Raw genomic sequence first — 16247 nt, forward strand, 5'->3', positions numbered from 1 at the left:
AAAATTAGAATATTGTGAAAAGGTTTTCAAAAAAAGCTGTAAGCCATAATCATCAAAAATACTTTTGCACCATATTCTAATTTTTCGAGTTTAACCCATATACAATGTATATACATACATATATATGGTACACATATACTGTATACATGCATATGTGTATGTGTATATATATATATATAATTTAAGAACACAAATATATTTTACTTTTGCTACTGAAGTAAATGTGAGACACTAATTAAAACATCTCTGCATTGAAACCTTCATACGTAGGACTTGTAATTTCACTAAAACTGATAAAGAACATTCTGCAAGCGGTGCAGTTTGGTCTGGTTTTGTTTTTATAGTAAAAAGTTCAATTTATGTTTTTTGGTTTATTTCAAGAGAACCTACGTTCTTAACGTTTCTTAAACGTTTTATTTTGGTTGTATAAAACATTTGTCTTTGTGAATTCAAATGTGACTTCTCAAAACTGCAGTTTGGTACCGATCATGTTTAGCAACCCAAATTTTTGTATCTATTATGTTTAATTTGAGGTGTTTTCTAGAACACTACTGCAACCAAAATGCAACATAGTCAAATGTTATTGTAAATGGCACATTATAAAACGTATAAGTTTATAACACCCCCAAAATTATTGTAAATATTATATATACTGTATATATCACCTAGCCCTATCTACGACCAACACATATGCCGATCCAGGATCACATCCTACTTGCCGAGATCATGACAAATCTACGCTGTGCAACTTTTTACCTGGCATAAAAATGAAAGTATGCAGGAAAACCTCTATTTTGTGTCATTAGTTTATTATGTTGTAATAACCACTGCACACAGAACATCAGCTGCACGTGGGCCACATATACAGGCTTCTGTCTTAGGGCTGAATCTAGCTGCAATTGGTTCTTCTCTTTATAATATACCATGAAAAACACACCTGTCTGAATGCTGGTCACACTCCTACGTCATTTATCTTGTCAGTTAAATACAAAAAAATTAGTAAAACTACTGTAAATTCCAAAGAGCTAATGTGTAGCTGCTCAATAAAAAACTAAATGCCAGTGCAAAGATGCACGACAACTCAAAACTGATATCGGTTGGCTTGTTTTGATGCATTTCACACGTTCACTCACTCACCCAGAGCGTCTCAGAAATATCTCAGTATTATAAGAACTAAAAACAGTTGAATCCCGTTGAAACACAATGACTGAAAGGCGCTCATCGCGTCCTCATAAAGTCCTTCACGTGTCAGTGGGTTTCTGTCAGATGTAGTACTGGTGGGACGCCAGGCTGTCCATGAAGGGCCGGACCAGATTGTCCGTGGAGAAGTAGAAGACCAGGCCGAAGGTGATGGAGATGGGAAGAGCCGGCAGAGCCTTCTTGAAAATGGCCAGCAGGAGGAGCGTCAGGCACAGTCCCTACAAAAAACAACCACAGACACTTTCTCAAGTGATCGGACTGCTCCAGATTCACCCACATTACACTCTTAGGCTCTGGTCCAAAGACTAGTGAGCCGTCTCTTAATCACTAGATCTAGTGCCCTACCAAGGCATCATTCACTGGCACATTCAGCACAGGCAGCAACTCCGAATGTTAGATGGGAACATGTTGTACAGCTAACAATATGCACTCAATACATCGCACACACAAAGAATGTGTATGACCGTCAATATTTAATTAGATTACACTTTTTCATCAATACTTTAAGTACTAAATAAATTATAAATATTAGAAACAAATTATAATACAATCAGTGCTGTGAAATCGATCAATCACATCTAACATAAAAGTTTGTAAATATATAATATATGCATGCGTGTGTGTGTGTGTGTGTGTGTGTGTGTGTGTGTGTGTGTATATATTAGTGCTGTCAATTGATTTAACAAATTAACTAATTAATCACACATTTTTCTGTAATTAATCATGATGAATCGCAACCAAACACCTACCATTAAAGTTTTTAATATATTTTTATATTGTAATACTTTGTCATTGAATAATATTTTTATAAAAATAATCATGTAGAAATAACATAAAGATATTTGTTTAATGGCATCTTTTTACTAAGCACTATGAATGAATATCACTGATCCTGATGTCTCTAATCAATTTTATACCATACTACACTAAAGTTCAAAAGATTTTTTTCTTTGAGAAATTAAAACTTTTATTCAGCAAGGATGTGACAGTAAAGACATTTATAACGTTACTATGTCCATTTCAACTCATTTCTGTTCTTTTGAACTTTCTAATCATTAAACAATCCAGAATTGTTTTTACTTATGGTTTCCACACAAATATTAAGCATCAAATCAAGCATACTAAAATGATTTCTGAAGGATCATGTGACACTGAAGACTGGAGTAATGATGCTTTTGATCACAGGAATAAATTACATTGGAAAATATATTCAAATAGAAAACACTTCATTTAAATAGTAATAATATTTCACAATATTACTGATTTTACTATATATTTTTTCATCAAACCAGTGCAGACTTGAGACTTTAAAATAATTTTAAAAATCGTATCGGTCCCGAACTTTAGACCAGTCTAGTTGAGATACTCACGATGAGGATGGCCACGAAACAGGCCAGTGTGGTGTTCCAGTCTCCTCCGGTGGCCGCCGCCTTTCCCACCAGGACACTGTAGAAGATGAAGTCTCCGAGACCCAGCTTTATCCCTCCTGTGTCAAAGTCGACCAAGAGGCATTCAAAAGATACATTGTTAAACCTGTTTGTGAAGCGTCCCTAGGGCATTTTTTAAACTAGTTCAACTCACTGTCATTAGTAATTCAGTACATATGAGCCCTATTTACATGTTTTGTAACCAAGAATATGATCTGTGTGTGACACTGAGGCTGTTGACGACCACTTACGGTCTTCCTCAAGGTCCTCTTCTGCCGAATACCTCCGGCTCACTCCCTGAGCCACATCATCCTCTGACTCCACCCCTTCCTGTGCCCTGGCTCCGCCCCCGCCACGCTGCCTTTCATCAGCTGGGAAGACAACAACCGCTTATTCACCATTATCTAGGTTACAAGGTACTCTACGTTCTAGACAAAGTCTTTTTAAACGTACTAAAATAAAAAAGTGCTTGTAAAGAACTAAAATGATGCTCACCTGAACCTGGATTGCTAACATCAGCCATTCCAACCATCCAAACCATGGCAGCTGAGAAAGAGAAACTTTTATTAGTGCATGACCCCTCTTGACCGGATTTAAATGTGGAAATAGAAACGGGGATCATTTCTATAGGACATACATGAATAGATGAGCGCAGGGAAAATTGGCTCGTTTCTTTCTTGAGCGGTCTCAACCAGCATCCTCAACGGGCCTTTCGGACACAGCACCGCTATCAGATCTGGGAAAACAAACACACGCTATTACTGATACTGTCACGTGCACCAATCACACAGATAGGCGCATTTTCAGTGATTAAAAGTCAAGTTTGCCATTTTTGTGCCACTATTGCAAAAAAAAGACCTGGCTTGGGAAAAAACGGCGTTTTGTTTATTACAGAAATTATGCTCTGTACCTTTAAGAACTGAACATTTTAACATTAAAAAAATTAAAGGAACAGTCCACTATTTTAATGTCCACTATTATGGACATATAATAGTCACTATAATAGTTTGTGTCACTATTGCAAATAAAAAAGACCTGGCTTGGGAAACCGGCGTTTTGTTTATTACAGAAATTATGCTCTGTACCTTTAAGAACTGAAAATGTTAACATTAAAAAAATGAAAGGAATAGTGCTCCCAAAAATGAAAATTCTGTCATAATTCATGCACCCTCATGTCATTCCAAACCTGTATGCATTTCTTTCTCCTGAAAAAATATATATATTTTGTTTGAAAAATGTTGATAGACACACGGTTTCAGTTTCATTGACTTCCATTGGATGGACAAGATCCAATGGAAGTCAATGGGAACCAAAATTATCCACATTCTTCAAAATATTCTTTCATGTTCCATGTGAAAGAAAGTAATACTGGTTAGGAACGAAATGACATGGGTGAACTATCCCTTTAAATAACTAATATTATATCACAGTATATAAAGAGACGGAGAAGTTGAAGAACAAATGTAGAAGCAGATGGTTCGAGGACTGTCAATCAATCTTCAGGCAAACGTACCATAAATGGAGATGGCTCCCAGAATGACCCATGCCGACCATTCGGGCAGGTATTTGATGAAGATGAGAGCCATGAGGGCGCTGATGACGATGAGGTACGCCTGCTGGAGCCGAAGCGGCCCTTTCCAGTGGATGCAGATCATTCCCACAACGCCAAAATTCCAGATGATCATCACTAACGTTGGGTAGTCCATGGCGACATTATATGTTTTGAACACCTCTCTGAAAAGCAAAGGGTTTGGCGAAAGTATTACACATTTAAATCAACTCAAACCAAACTATTGATTTTCTTCTTCTTCCTTATTTTTCTGCCCTAAAAGTGATTGGGCGTCTCAGAGACCGTTAATCGTAAAGACCCCAAAATAGGATGGTCCAACACTAGGTGGCGCTATAATCAGGAAATTTGCATTTTGGATCACAACTTTGGAACCCAAAGGGCTAGAAACAAAATCCCCCCTTGATCACTGACCAAATATCCGCCATTTTGAATTTTCCTAAAAACCTACTTTTTTTAACTTCTCCTAAGCTGTTGGTCCGATCTGCTCCAAAATAGGCATACAGCCGCTAGGGACAGTGCTAGCAAAACGTTTATTAAAGTTAGTTAAGTTATCAAAATAATTTTGATTCGTCTAAGCATTGTAAAGTTATAAGGTAATTAATTGGTCAGGCAACCTCCATTTTTTTTACAAGTTGACCTATAGCCGCTGAACACACCCAAACTTAACGAAACTTGACACACAAAGACAACAGGACTTTTTGAGGATGCACACCAAGTTTAGTAAAAAATCCACCAATAGGGGGCGCTACAACTAAAAAAAAACCATTATAAAGCCGCAACCGTATGATCAATGTCGTTGAAAATTGGTATGCATCTTCTCTGGTGGGCGTCCTAACATATCTTCTAATATTCTAATATATAAAAATATAGAGATATAATTTTGTTCAGCTATATTGCCCAACGTTGACACATCCTGCTGTATGAGATGGGTTACATGCAGTAGCAATATGATAAGAAAGCAAATCCCAGCAGAATCTCACCCCAGATACATGAAGCTGAACCAGAAGAGCAACATCAGTGAAGACAGAATCAGCCAGCCTTGAATAAACTGCACACACAGAGAAAACAATGAAGGTACAGCAACGCTTTTTAGTGCTACAGTCTCACGAAGTCACAATCAAAAGCGCAGAACGTCATAGTGTTTTAGTAATAAAGAGGATCTCACTTTATAGCAGCGATACTTGTAAAGCACCACCAGTATTATCGTCATGAAGACAATGACACTGATCATGACGATGGTGTTGAGGAACGAGTTCAGGAGCCTCTGACCGACTGAGTTCGGGTCCTCTTCGAACGGAGTGTAGATGCTGCAAAACATGACTTCCCTTCATAAACATCTGCTTTATTGTGAATGATTCATTCAAAAATGAAACATCTGTCCTTTATTCATCCTTAAAGGATAATTCCGGTATTTAACACCTTGAGTCTATATTGTAGTTTGTTTTGGATGAACAAGAGTGGTGGACAACATTTTTTTGACAATGGTTCCTCTCTCGAGTTTTTGACTATAATAGAATTGGCCATGGACCCATTTAACATTGGAGTCAATGGGCATGTCCGAACATGTCATTAAAACAGCCAATAATGTTCGTTTACAAAACTGTTAAACTCACCGAGTGGTTAGTGGTGTTCGTTGATGATTATAAACAATATATCGTCGCAATATATGATTCCAATCCGTTTATTTTGCTATAGTGGAACTATTTTTTCAACAATGGAATTTTACAAAATGACAAATAAAACACGACAGAAACTGTATTTCGCAACACTTTTTGTTTCTGGAACATTAACGAACATCACTAATCACTCGGTGAGTTGCACAGTTTTGTAAACGGACATTATTGGCTTTTTAATGACATTTTCGGACATGCCCATTGACTCCAATGTTAAATGGGTCCATGGCCAATTCTATTATAGTCAAAAACTCGAGAGAGGAACCATTGTCAAAAAAATGTTGTCCACCACTCTTGTTCATCCAAAACAAACTACAATATAGACTCAAGGTGTTAAATACCGGAATTATCCTTTAAATCTGTTGCTTTTTTTGTGACCCTTCCTGTTGTAAGACATCAGTTACATGATAACAATATGATAAGAACATGAATATTATAATATATATTTAATAAAGAAAGAAAGCATTAATAAAAGACAATAAAATAATAAAAAATTAACTTTTTTCATTCTTTTCATTTTATAATGAAGAAAATATCAGTAAAATAGCGGTATACGCCAATAATAGCATTTTTTAACTTTGCGTTAATTTTTTTCTCTATTTAAAAAAATATATCTTTTTAAGAATAAAAAAAAAAAAAAAAAAAAGAAGAAATCCAGTTCCATGGAAACCAGCATACAAGGTCTAGAACATGAGGGTGAATAGACAATATTTTCATTTTTTGCTGAACTTTAAGGTAACAAAACCCGTACAGCCGCTGTCCGCTCTTCTCCGTGTAGAAACTGACGGACTTGATTGTTGCCACGACGACCACCATACAGAGCGTGACGGGGATGAAGAGCATGATGACATGCTTAGCGCCGTATTTAAGGGTCAGCTCCTCTTCCTCTCCATCAGGAGTGGCCACTCTCTCTCTCTCCACTAGCACTGGCACTGGCTCGTCCAAGCCTGAGCTGACCGGCCGCCGCTGTGGGAATTAAAGGTGCGGATGAGAAAAATGGGATTTGTTGATGCAGATAAACACATTTTGTAGACAATAACAAAGTCAATTTGCACTCGCCGTGAGCATAATCATGCAAATATCGAGTTCAGTCATGAAACTCAAGAGCGCGCAGGCTGATCAGTCCTTTACATGCAGCCTGCAAGTAGGGGTGGGCGATATGGCAAAAATGTTGGTTTTGAAATGAAATAAACAGTGCTTTATTTTTTCAGCTACAGTAGGTGTATTTAACAGAAGCATTCAAGAAATAAATAAAATGAACAAACATATAAAAATAAAACACTACATAGACTTTTACATTGATGCTTATTAAAGCTACTATTAAAGTTCTCAGAGCAGTGAGTGATTTTCACTTTGTTTTTTGTTGTTTTATTAAAGAGATAGTTCCCCCAAAAATGTGGAAAAATGTGACAATATTATTACAAATTTAAAAATAACTGTTTTCTATTTTAATATATTTATATAATGTAAAATTGTCATTTATTCCTGTGATGGCAAAGCGACACAGACACGGACACAGACAGTCAGGCTTTAAATATGCACAAATATATTCATAAATATGCAAATAATTAACTTTTGTGAATTGCAGTATCCCGTGAGTGTAACTCGACCTCTGCGTTAACATGTTGGGACAGGGGAGCCAGAACATGGACACCGGCACAACAGCATGAACACACCGGCATCAGTGTTCCTCTGAACCCCTCCACCTCCCCAGCTCCACCTGCCTAAATCTGCTATGGGATTTAGCCTATGTATTTATATTTATGCAGCAGCAGCTTATCTTACAGGCTCGGTGTATCTATTATCAGTAGCAAGTTCATACTTGCTCTGCAGCAGCAATAATGAACATTAGCAGAAGCAGCAGAAGATCTAGTCCACCAAGACCACATACGTTAACATTGGCATATTCAATAACACGTTAAAACTATTCAGAGAGTTATCATGACTGACGCAAATTAAAATCTTTGTCAATTTTGGCACACCTCAAGTTTAGTTCTTTGAGCTAACATGTCCACTGTAATTAAAAGCCTACACTTACTCGTTTAGTGTCTGTTTCCTCCGGCAGAGACATATCATGATCTTGGTTGTACGAGGGGATAGTTGGGCTTTCGGACTGGACCAGAGCGGACCTCTCGTTGTAAGAGTCCTCTTCACTGTCCGAGGAATTCATGAAGAGAATGTGACTGAAGCCAAATGCCCAGAGCTGAAACATGCATCATGCCAGATTAATACAACTGACAGCCCTCAATAACCATAAAAAACATAGTTATACCATAGTTTTTTTTTTTGTGGAACTCAGCATTATAGTAACACCATACTGTACTTAAGCATCATGGTATATGAATAAGATATTATTCAAGATTTTCTATTTGTCACATAGCCTACACATTTATAAACAGGAAAATTATTGTACTTTTCATTTTATAATGCACAATATTTCAGTAACAATATCAGTATATACTGTAGGCCAATAATAGCATTTCTTTAAAATGTTATTATATGTATCTGCCTAAATTGGTTATAATAGAAAGCGGATACTATCAGGGCTTATTTAAAATATTTTAATTCTGTTGCTAAAATAGACACTTTTTAGTGATGCATGTTATGGTGGCGATGACCAATAAACTGGCTGATATTATACATTTATATTAAAAAAGACAACATTTTCCTTTAAAAATCTTAGAAACAAGTCACTTGTAAGTCAGTAACAGATATGGTGCTGATATATCATGTTTCCCTAGTGGCGTTACTTTATAGATGAAATATTAAAGATTGGACCATTTTATACAACAGGCAGATGAATATAGAGTTATAACATCCATTACATTTCTATATCGTAGCATATCTAATTATTATTATTATTATATTGTGACATGAAATTCCCATCATGAAAGTATCACAATACTTCTGTAAGTGGATTGTGCCTTAAAACACAGAAAACATGTCTCTTTAAAAAGAGGAAGTTTGATCTCTGGGTGGGACAAATATATGCGTTTCTCCCCGTTTGAATGACTTCTACAGCCCTACTCTTATTCATTAATATAAGGTTACTGTCATGTTTCAATAATGCTCCGCAGATTAAAAGCATTCATCATGATCCATAATTTCCCAACGTCTCCTAATGTGTCTGGAAACCCAGTTCCTTCACGAATCTAAAGAAAACTAACATCTGCCGAATCGTACAGGTGAGAAGAATGAAATACCTTTAATGTGACGGTATTTATTTACATGAAGGATGATCCAGCAGTGTTATTTGCAGAAAGACTCCGTCAAAACATTCCAATGAGGAAGTGATGCCGATCAGCTGATCCTCACTGGCCACGTCACGCACGTCACCTGACCACATTCGGAGAATAGCCAGAGCGCGTCTCTTTAAATGGCTCTGGTGTCAACATTTTATTTTATTTTATGAGTGTGGTCGGAATTTTAGTTGTCTCAATATTTGGCCCATCTTAATTATTCAGTCAGTCCATGAAATATATTATATGTGTCAATACTAATAAGAACAAGACAAGAACAACCTCAGGTAGGTTACGTCGTAAACATAATCTAATATTCTGCATGGAAAATTATATTCAGAAACAAACGTGCGCTAATTGCGAACATAAATGTCATCTGTTTTTGAATAAATGAAATGACACTTTATTCATTATATATTCAATAAAAGTTTGCTGAAACTCTTAATTTGTTTTCTTTTATAGTGTACAGTCAGTCAGTGCTTATTATTATTAGCAGTAGTAGTATAATTAATAGTATTTTGCCATTTATTATTCTGTGGTCTGTGACATAAAATATGTTTTTATTTACTTGTAAAATGTTTTACTCAATTTTAAATGGTCATTGGAGAAGAGTCTGTTTACATTCTGGCAAAAAAGTGCATTTCTAACAGGATTAAAGAGGTGTTATATAAATGCTACCTCTGATATATCACTGATAGAGACACACGCGGTTTATGGAACAATGCATGTTTTTGCATAATTTGAAGACCTTTAGCAAAAACATTCTTGCAACAACATTCAGATCTCTCTTCAGACCATTTAAACTACATATGACTGCAAATGAAGGTCTCTCTAAAAAAAAGGTACAAAAACTTTTACTGTGGTGGTACACATTTGTGCTATATTTACCCCTAAAATATGCATATTAGTACCTTAAGGCCTGGTTTCATAGACAGGGCTTAGATTAAGCCAGGATAGTTAAATTAGGACATTTAAGTAGCTTTTATAAACATGTCTTAGAAAAAAAAAAACATTATTGGTGTGCAAAAACAATGCACAAAAGATGTAAAAAAATATATTTTTAAAAAATTTAAATTATTTAAAATATGTCAGTGCAAGTTGCTGTCAGTTAAAACAGCGCAAACATGCATTTTAGTCAGCTTTTGTACCTTTTTTCTGAGTGCACCAATGGATTTTTATTTTAATTTAATTTTAATATATATATATAAAGATCTTGCAGATTTGACAATATGCAAACTTTTCTGACATTTATCTGCGTAAGACACACTTGCATAATGACTCAAAAACAGAACTAAAGTGTGACTTATGCTTATTAATTATGCACTTTTCCAAACATAACATTTGGTCCCGAAAACAAAAGATGATTGGATTTCATTAGTTCTTGCCAAAAGTTCAGGGGGTATTTTAGAGCAGCTCACGGGATCCCAGTTCCTCAGAGTTGTCATGGGATTCTTTCGTTGTGTGACTGGAGCCACTCATCTTGATTCCAGATGTTTATCCGCTCTTGATACATTTCAGGCACACACTGTATAGAGCCAATAAAATGTGGTGGGAGGAACCCAAGAGTTTTACATGTGGGTGGTTTCAACAGCGTGAGGAGAGCACACTGCAGTGCACTGAGGAACATAACGGAGGAAGCGATGATTTGCCAGGAAAACACCATTCACTATTGCAGCTGGAGTGTTGCAGTCGGTGGATTGCTCTACCTCCTGCGGCAAATGACCACGCACACGCCGTACGGACGTTATGTGGACACAAAATCCCCCGGGATGATGGTCCCAGCAAGGGCAGGCTGGTTTATTCAGGAACTTCCATCATTCCTTGTTCCTGTGCTCTTGTTTTTGACAACAGAAAGCTTGCCAGGGATAGGAAGACATTTACTGCTCTGGACCTTTTGCTTGCACTACTTTCAAAGGTAATAACTCACATTTCACATATATAGATTAGCAATACCTTAACAAGCATTACATTTTAATATTGAATGGTTTTGCCAGTATGTTGCTGAAACATAGACACAGTTCCAGTTAAACAGGACTGTATGCATGCTTGCTGCCGGTATCAGATAATCTATTACTTAACTAGTTTTGATTTTTTATGATAGGAATAGGAATAGGAAAGTGAGTGGTGCATGAAGTATAATCACAGAGCCTTTATGTCCATAACAAGTTGTAAGATGCACTGAAATAATATATTATATATTATAATTAGGTGACCTGCCACCTAAATTGTTAAGAAGTTGATATTACAACAGTCAAGCAATTGAAAATAGCTGTTTATTGACTGCATTCACACTTGAGTTCTCCAGCAGTGACTATAATTCATATATCTTGCTTTAGTCAGTATAATTTGATCATAATTTGATTTAAACCGGCACACCAAGTCATGATAGCCTGCACACATGTACTTTGTACTTTGGATGTCTAAAGTTCAAACTCTCAATACTACTTTAGCATACAGTTACTCAAGTTCATTAAACCCTGTGATGTGTACGTTTCTATATCTTTTTGTGTGTACAGGTAGAAGTTGTTTATTTTCAGTTAAGGTTCAGCTCAGTTCAGTGGAAGGAACAGGAAGGAAATATGTTTTTGTAACAGCAACTGTCAACTGGCTTCTTCTCATAACAGAGCAACAATGCACATCAACGAAGGCAAATATCACCCTCACATCTTTTGGTTACTCGTGGAGCAATTGAGCCACTGCTGCTTTTACATGAAGATGGACGTGATTAATAAACAATCCTTTTTGTATTATTCAAATGCACATCCTTATTGACTTTGACCAGCTGTAAAAGGGAAAAAAATACAAGTTTCCATCCTGATTTGAGCTGAAGAAGAAACATTTAATATAACCAATGTTATAATTTATTGCTCAACTGCCAGTGTTACTGAAACACAATATGTCACCTAGACACAGTTTAAGTTCAACAGGACTACACTTGCATTCTATTAAACAGGACTGCACTTGCATTCAATTAAACTCTCCGTACTCTCATGCTTATTGCCCACATTCCTGCTGAGAAGGTCAAATCAAATCTTAATTTTCAGTCAATATTATATAAGTCACATATCCCAGCTGAAAAATGCTCACACTCTTTGCTGTTCTGCAGGACCTTTGTGTTTTCCTTACTGACCAAAGGCAGAGCGTCTCCTCTCCACATTGTGGTGAGTGCGGTCATCTTCTGCTCTATGAATGGCTTTCTGCAGGGTCACTACATGCTCCACTGCACTCAGTACCACAGCGAATGGCACAGAGACACACGCTTCATAACTGGTACATGGTGCTTTTGGTCCCACTTTACATTAAGTGTCTTTACCTACTCAATTCATCTTTTAATGCGATGCATGTAATGTATACATGCATGTTTTTACATTGTACTTGTATTTTAAAAAACACCTGTGTGCAATTATGTCTTATAATTACACCGTTGACCCTTCCTTTACCCCTTAACCCCTTAACCCACACTTAAACCTCCCAACCTGTCCCCCAGCTCAATAGCAGGACATGTGTTTTGCAATACAACATGATCACTCACAATAAGTCCATACCCAACTTTTTGTGCAGCAAGCAAAGGTCTCTAATATAAAGTGTGACCGATCTTTTTGATCAACTATGTGATTCATTTGAATGGATTAAATTAATGCTGCTGTTTCATTGGTTATAAATCACGTTCCTTCCAGGTGTGTTGGTGTTTTTCTCTGGAATGGCCATCAACATCCACAGCGACTATATTTTACGAAACCTGAGGAAACCAGGAGAGCTCAGCTATAAAATCCCTAGAGGTCAGTTTTTGATTATGATGAAAAGAAAAAATATATTAAATATAATTAAAACTTAATTGCATGAGTTAAAAAATATTTAGAATTATGTAATATATATATAGTAAATATATAATTATAAAATAAGATCTACTATATCTATAATATAATATATATATATAAAATACAATATAAATGTGTGTATATATTATATTGTATGTGTGTATTGGTAGGTATAAATACATTACTATACAAATATATATAATTATAATTATATATAATTATATTTTAATGTGTCCTTGTTTCAAGTTACATGTATTTTCTATAGTAATACTAAAAACTATAAATTATGCATAATTACCTGCAATTAACCCTAAATTAATATTACTCAGTACTTAAATATATAATTCCTGTGTAACACGGACACCTTACAATAAAGTGTAACCAATATAATTTATTGCATAAAGAAAATTCTTCTTTTTTTTCTTTATGTTCTCCAAAAAAAATATATAGATTTTTTATTTTTTATTATGGAGTGAAATATATACATATTCTTAAAAAGGTGTTGTTAGATTTATCCGAGTGGGACTGAACCTCCTCATTTCTCCATTCCGTCGTACACTAAATATTTGCCTTGTGTTATCTTTAGGAGGAATGTTTGAGTTGGTCTCCGGCGCGAACTTCTTCGGGGAGATCATTGAATGGTGTGGATACGCTGTGGCCAGCTGGTCCTTTCCTGCGTTCTCCTTCGCTCTGTTCACCGTCTGCTCCATCGGGCCACGAGCCTACCATCATCACAGGTGCTCCACCAACCCCAAACACACTCGCATGTGAAGGCTCTTCAAACGCTGCCTTCTAAAGAGATCCGCTTTGATTATAGTATTTCATTATTAATTATTTAGAATCATAATTCATTCAAAACCAAAAAGTATTGATACAAAGTTTAATTTAAATATTTATACTTGATGTTAGCTTAACATTTAAATGGTGACTGACTTCTTAAGTCAATCCGTAACCAGCACACTAAGTTACATTAATGGATTATAATAAAGGGTTTATGTCTTTATCTTATGCTAACAACCTGAAAGTAAATGCCTGCTTGTCTTCTTCACAGGTATTACTTGGAGAAATTTAAAGATTACCCCAAATCAAGAAAGGCTGTGATCCCTTTTCTACTGTAACAGCCGCCATAAGTGAAAAAACTACAAAGTTCTCATGATAAGTTAAAATACGAACTGTGTTGTTACCGCATGTCTTGCTCACAAACAAACATCACCCTAGAGGACATTTCTGTATTTATTATTTTTAAATACACCATTAAAGACCTGTTTACATCTGTACAGAGTTGAGAGTGGTCATTTATATACATGTTCCCATTTGAGCATGGACCTGTCATAAAACTATTCACCAGTCATAAATGATTATGACATCAGTCATGTGTCATTGGTGCTCAAACATGAAACGCAAACCGAGCAAAGCTGCCGATCAAAGTCCAGCGTTTCACTGAATGCGGTCGATACGCACCACTACTGTTTTCCCCTTCGTGAATGCTTCATGGCGATAGATTAGAATTAAAATGTAATTACTTTCAAATGATTTCTATATGTGTGCATCAGAAACAGAGTGTGTAATTTTAATGTCACCAGACAGACAACAACTCATAACCACTCAAATGCACATATAATTTGCTGTCAGTCCTCTGAAGCCGTCCTGCTGTTGATCTGCCGTTCTGTGCGCACCGAACTCTTCATCGCCTTCTGCAGGAGCCATGTGCTAAAATGGATGCCGGCAAACGCACCGCCGGCAACCCAAAACCAGTTCTTCCTAAGCCAGCTCTGGTTTCTCATCTTCTCTGTCCTCAAGGGGAGGCGCAGCTCAGGGCCTGCAAATGCAAGTGAGAGAGTTAGGAAAGAAAAAGCTCATCAATAGAGGTGTTGTTGTCTTAGATGTGGTAGATCAAGAGATTCGCATAATGGATGCTGACAAATCAGCAGCAACTGCGTCATGATATCATGATAATAATATGAAGCAAATTATCTGAGGAATGTTTCCAACGCCTTGTTGAATCTGTGCCATGAAGAACTAAGGCAGATCTGAAGGTAAAAGTGGGCCTGACCCGGTACTAGCAAGGTGTGCCGGTGAGTGAGTGAGAGTGTGTGTAGCAAGGTGTACCTAATAAAGTGGCTGGTTGGTGAGTGAGTGCCGGTGATAGTGTGTGTGTGTGTGTGTGTGTGCGTGCGTGTGTGAGGGAGAGAGATGATTGGACATGCTATGGGAATTTAGTAGTAACAGAGGAGTGCCATCATAAAAATCACACACTCTACACTTTGACCAAAACTGTCATTATCAAGAAAATCCTGTTATCTTCACAGATAAGATTAACCACACACACATTTCTTCAGAGGAAAGATCAGTGTGTGATCTCATATTCTATTGTAAACCATTAGAAATGGTGATATGAACCCAAGTGACTGATAACAGACTGCACACACTTATCTATGAGCCAGTTAAAATCAATTCTGTCATCATTTACTTGCTCATTTCTTTCCAAACCCCTATGAATTGATTAGTTGAATGGAAAACAAAATCTTTGAAGTGCCAGAAAAGCCTCTCAGGGCGAGTAAATAATGACATAACTTTCATTTTGAGGTGAACTATCAGTTAAAGTGAAACCTTTCCCACCTCGAGCAGCAGCTGCAGTTACTCCTTGGCTTTGCTCTCTCTCTTTCTACTCTTCTTCTCGGGCAGGGGAGGAAGGGGAGGCGGGGACGGGTCGATGTACGAGACGATGCCCGGCTCGGGAATATATTCCTCCCTGCTCTTCTTCAGCAGTGGATTGGATTTGATCGAGTACCAACCCCAGTGAACCAAGCCAAGGCCAGTGCCCATAACAATCAGGACTTTATAGTTATCCCAAAAGCTCCGGAGCTTGCTCATGTCTATAGACACCAAAATACATAAAACACATGAATAAACTAATGCCAGACCCATGGGAAGAGATGGTTATATGGGCAGTTGACAGCACATTCACTGCAATTCTCCTCTATGTGAATGAATCCTCTCATACTCTTCAGACGCAGTAATACCGGTCTAGCTTATTACTTTGACATGTTTAGAAGTAAATACGCTGGTTGATCAATTAAATATCTGTAGACAATTAAGTGTTAAATGTGTACATGATTATATCATCACTCACCTTCAACTTTTTTGCTTCACGTCGCCACCATTTTGGGTCCTGACGATGGAGACTTAGGTAGCCGATAACTGTCCTGCCTAAAAATACTTATAGGAAAATTCTCCCGTTGAAGGTAAATAATATGTTAATGCAACGCAAGCATTGAAATGTTATTTTAATTATTACAGTAATGTAAAATCTATCGATT

At 36.8% G+C, this 16247-nt stretch overlaps 2 protein-coding genes and 1 long non-coding RNA gene across 3 annotated transcripts; 1 reads left to right on the forward strand and 2 right to left on the reverse strand.

Annotated features, from left to right (window-relative positions):
• Window positions 1-377: 377 nt before the first annotated feature.
• psen2 (presenilin 2) lies at window positions 378-9239 on the reverse strand. The gene is made up of 11 exons (XM_079615207.1): window positions 9074-9239; window positions 7909-8073; window positions 6622-6836; window positions 5363-5504; window positions 5178-5245; window positions 4141-4361; window positions 3265-3363; window positions 3123-3173; window positions 2879-2998; window positions 2571-2686; window positions 378-1418 (listed from the first exon to the last, which is right to left on the reverse strand). Exons 2-11 carry the CDS (start codon window positions 8038-8040, stop codon window positions 1263-1265), a joined length of 1320 nt encoding a protein of 439 aa, XP_079471333.1. The 5' UTR covers window positions 8041-8073; window positions 9074-9239; the 3' UTR covers window positions 378-1262.
• srd5a2a (steroid-5-alpha-reductase, alpha polypeptide 2a) lies at window positions 9169-14204 on the forward strand. Its single transcript, XM_079615208.1, has 6 exons — window positions 9169-9396; window positions 10628-11024; window positions 12216-12379; window positions 12787-12888; window positions 13514-13664; window positions 13979-14204. Exons 1-6 carry the CDS (start codon window positions 9342-9344, stop codon window positions 14043-14045), a joined length of 936 nt encoding a protein of 311 aa, XP_079471334.1. The 5' UTR covers window positions 9169-9341; the 3' UTR covers window positions 14046-14204.
• Window positions 14148-16191, reverse strand: LOC307000010. The gene is made up of 3 exons (XR_013797956.1): window positions 16061-16191; window positions 15547-15803; window positions 14148-14746 (listed from the first exon to the last, which is right to left on the reverse strand). It is a non-coding gene; the product is annotated as an uncharacterized lncRNA (long non-coding RNA).
• Window positions 16192-16247: the final 56 nt, after the last annotated feature.

The sequence above is a fragment of the Phoxinus phoxinus genome, assembly GCF_949152265.1.
Source record: "Phoxinus phoxinus genome assembly, chromosome: 6".
In the NCBI taxonomy this organism is placed as follows: domain Eukaryota; kingdom Metazoa; phylum Chordata; class Actinopteri; order Cypriniformes; family Leuciscidae; genus Phoxinus; species Phoxinus phoxinus.

Bases quoted from the DNA above. Each gene is read 5' to 3' on its own strand.
- srd5a2a (XM_079615208.1), top strand. From the start codon at position 9,342: ATGAAATATATTATATGTGTCAATACTAATAAGAACAAGACAAGAACA. The intron at 11,025-12,215 runs GTAATAACTCAC...GCTGTTCTGCAG, and splicing joins TGCTTGCACTACTTTCAAAG to GACCTTTGTGTTTTCCTTAC. The intron at 12,889-13,513 runs GTCAGTTTTTGA...TGTTATCTTTAG, and splicing joins CAGCTATAAAATCCCTAGAG to GAGGAATGTTTGAGTTGGTC.
- psen2 (XM_079615207.1), bottom strand. From the start codon at position 8,040: ATGAATTCCTCGGACAGTGAAGAGGACTCTTACAACGAGAGGTCCGCT. The intron at 4,362-5,177 runs GTGAGATTCTGC...TTTGCTTTTCAG, and splicing joins TTCAGCTTCATGTATCTGGG to AGAGGTGTTCAAAACATATA. The intron at 3,174-3,264 runs GTATGTCCTATA...TCTCTTTCTCAG, and splicing joins CCCTGCGCTCATCTATTCAT to CTGCCATGGTTTGGATGGTT.